At 73.4% G+C, this 387-nt stretch overlaps 1 protein-coding gene across 1 annotated transcript in view; it reads left to right on the forward strand.

The window, feature by feature from the left end:
* The window catches only part of VOLCADRAFT_95363 (uncharacterized protein), a gene marked incomplete at both ends in the record, with an annotated part of 6,114 nt that extends 5,827 nt beyond the window's left edge, over window positions 1–287 (forward strand). Inside the window, one exon of the mRNA XM_002954443.1 lies at window positions 139–287. Coding sequence (XP_002954489.1) covers window positions 139–287 — 149 coding nt within the window. The remainder of the gene's footprint in view (window positions 1–138) is intronic.
* Window positions 288–387: the final 100 nt, after the last annotated feature.

The following is a 387-nucleotide window of genomic DNA, read 5'->3' on the forward strand; positions in this document are numbered from 1 at the left end:
CTAGCCCGCAATGAGCCCCTCCACAACCCATCACCACCGCCTCCATTACAAAAGAGCAGGCCGCCTAGGGCACCCAGACCGCCCCTACCACCTCCTCGGCCACCTAAGCCCCGGCCCCCGCCTCCTCCCAGCCCGCAGCCCCCCTCACCAACACCACCCAGCCCTCCAAGCCCACGCCCTATGCGGGTCCGGCCGTCGCCGCCGCCCCCCAAACCCCGCCCTCCACCCCCAAGCCCTCGTCCGCCACTACCCCCAAGCCCCAGCCCCCCACGCCCTCCCAGCCCTAGACCTCCCAGTCCCAAACCACCCAGCCCTCGCCCCCCACGCCCTCCTAGTCCGAAGCCTCCGAGCCCCAGGCCGCCCAGCCCCAGCCCCCCACGCCCTCCC

Source organism: Volvox carteri (genome assembly GCF_000143455.1).
Source record: "Volvox carteri f. nagariensis unplaced genomic scaffold VOLCAscaffold_43, whole genome shotgun sequence".
Classification (NCBI taxonomy): domain Eukaryota; kingdom Viridiplantae; phylum Chlorophyta; class Chlorophyceae; order Chlamydomonadales; family Volvocaceae; genus Volvox; species Volvox carteri.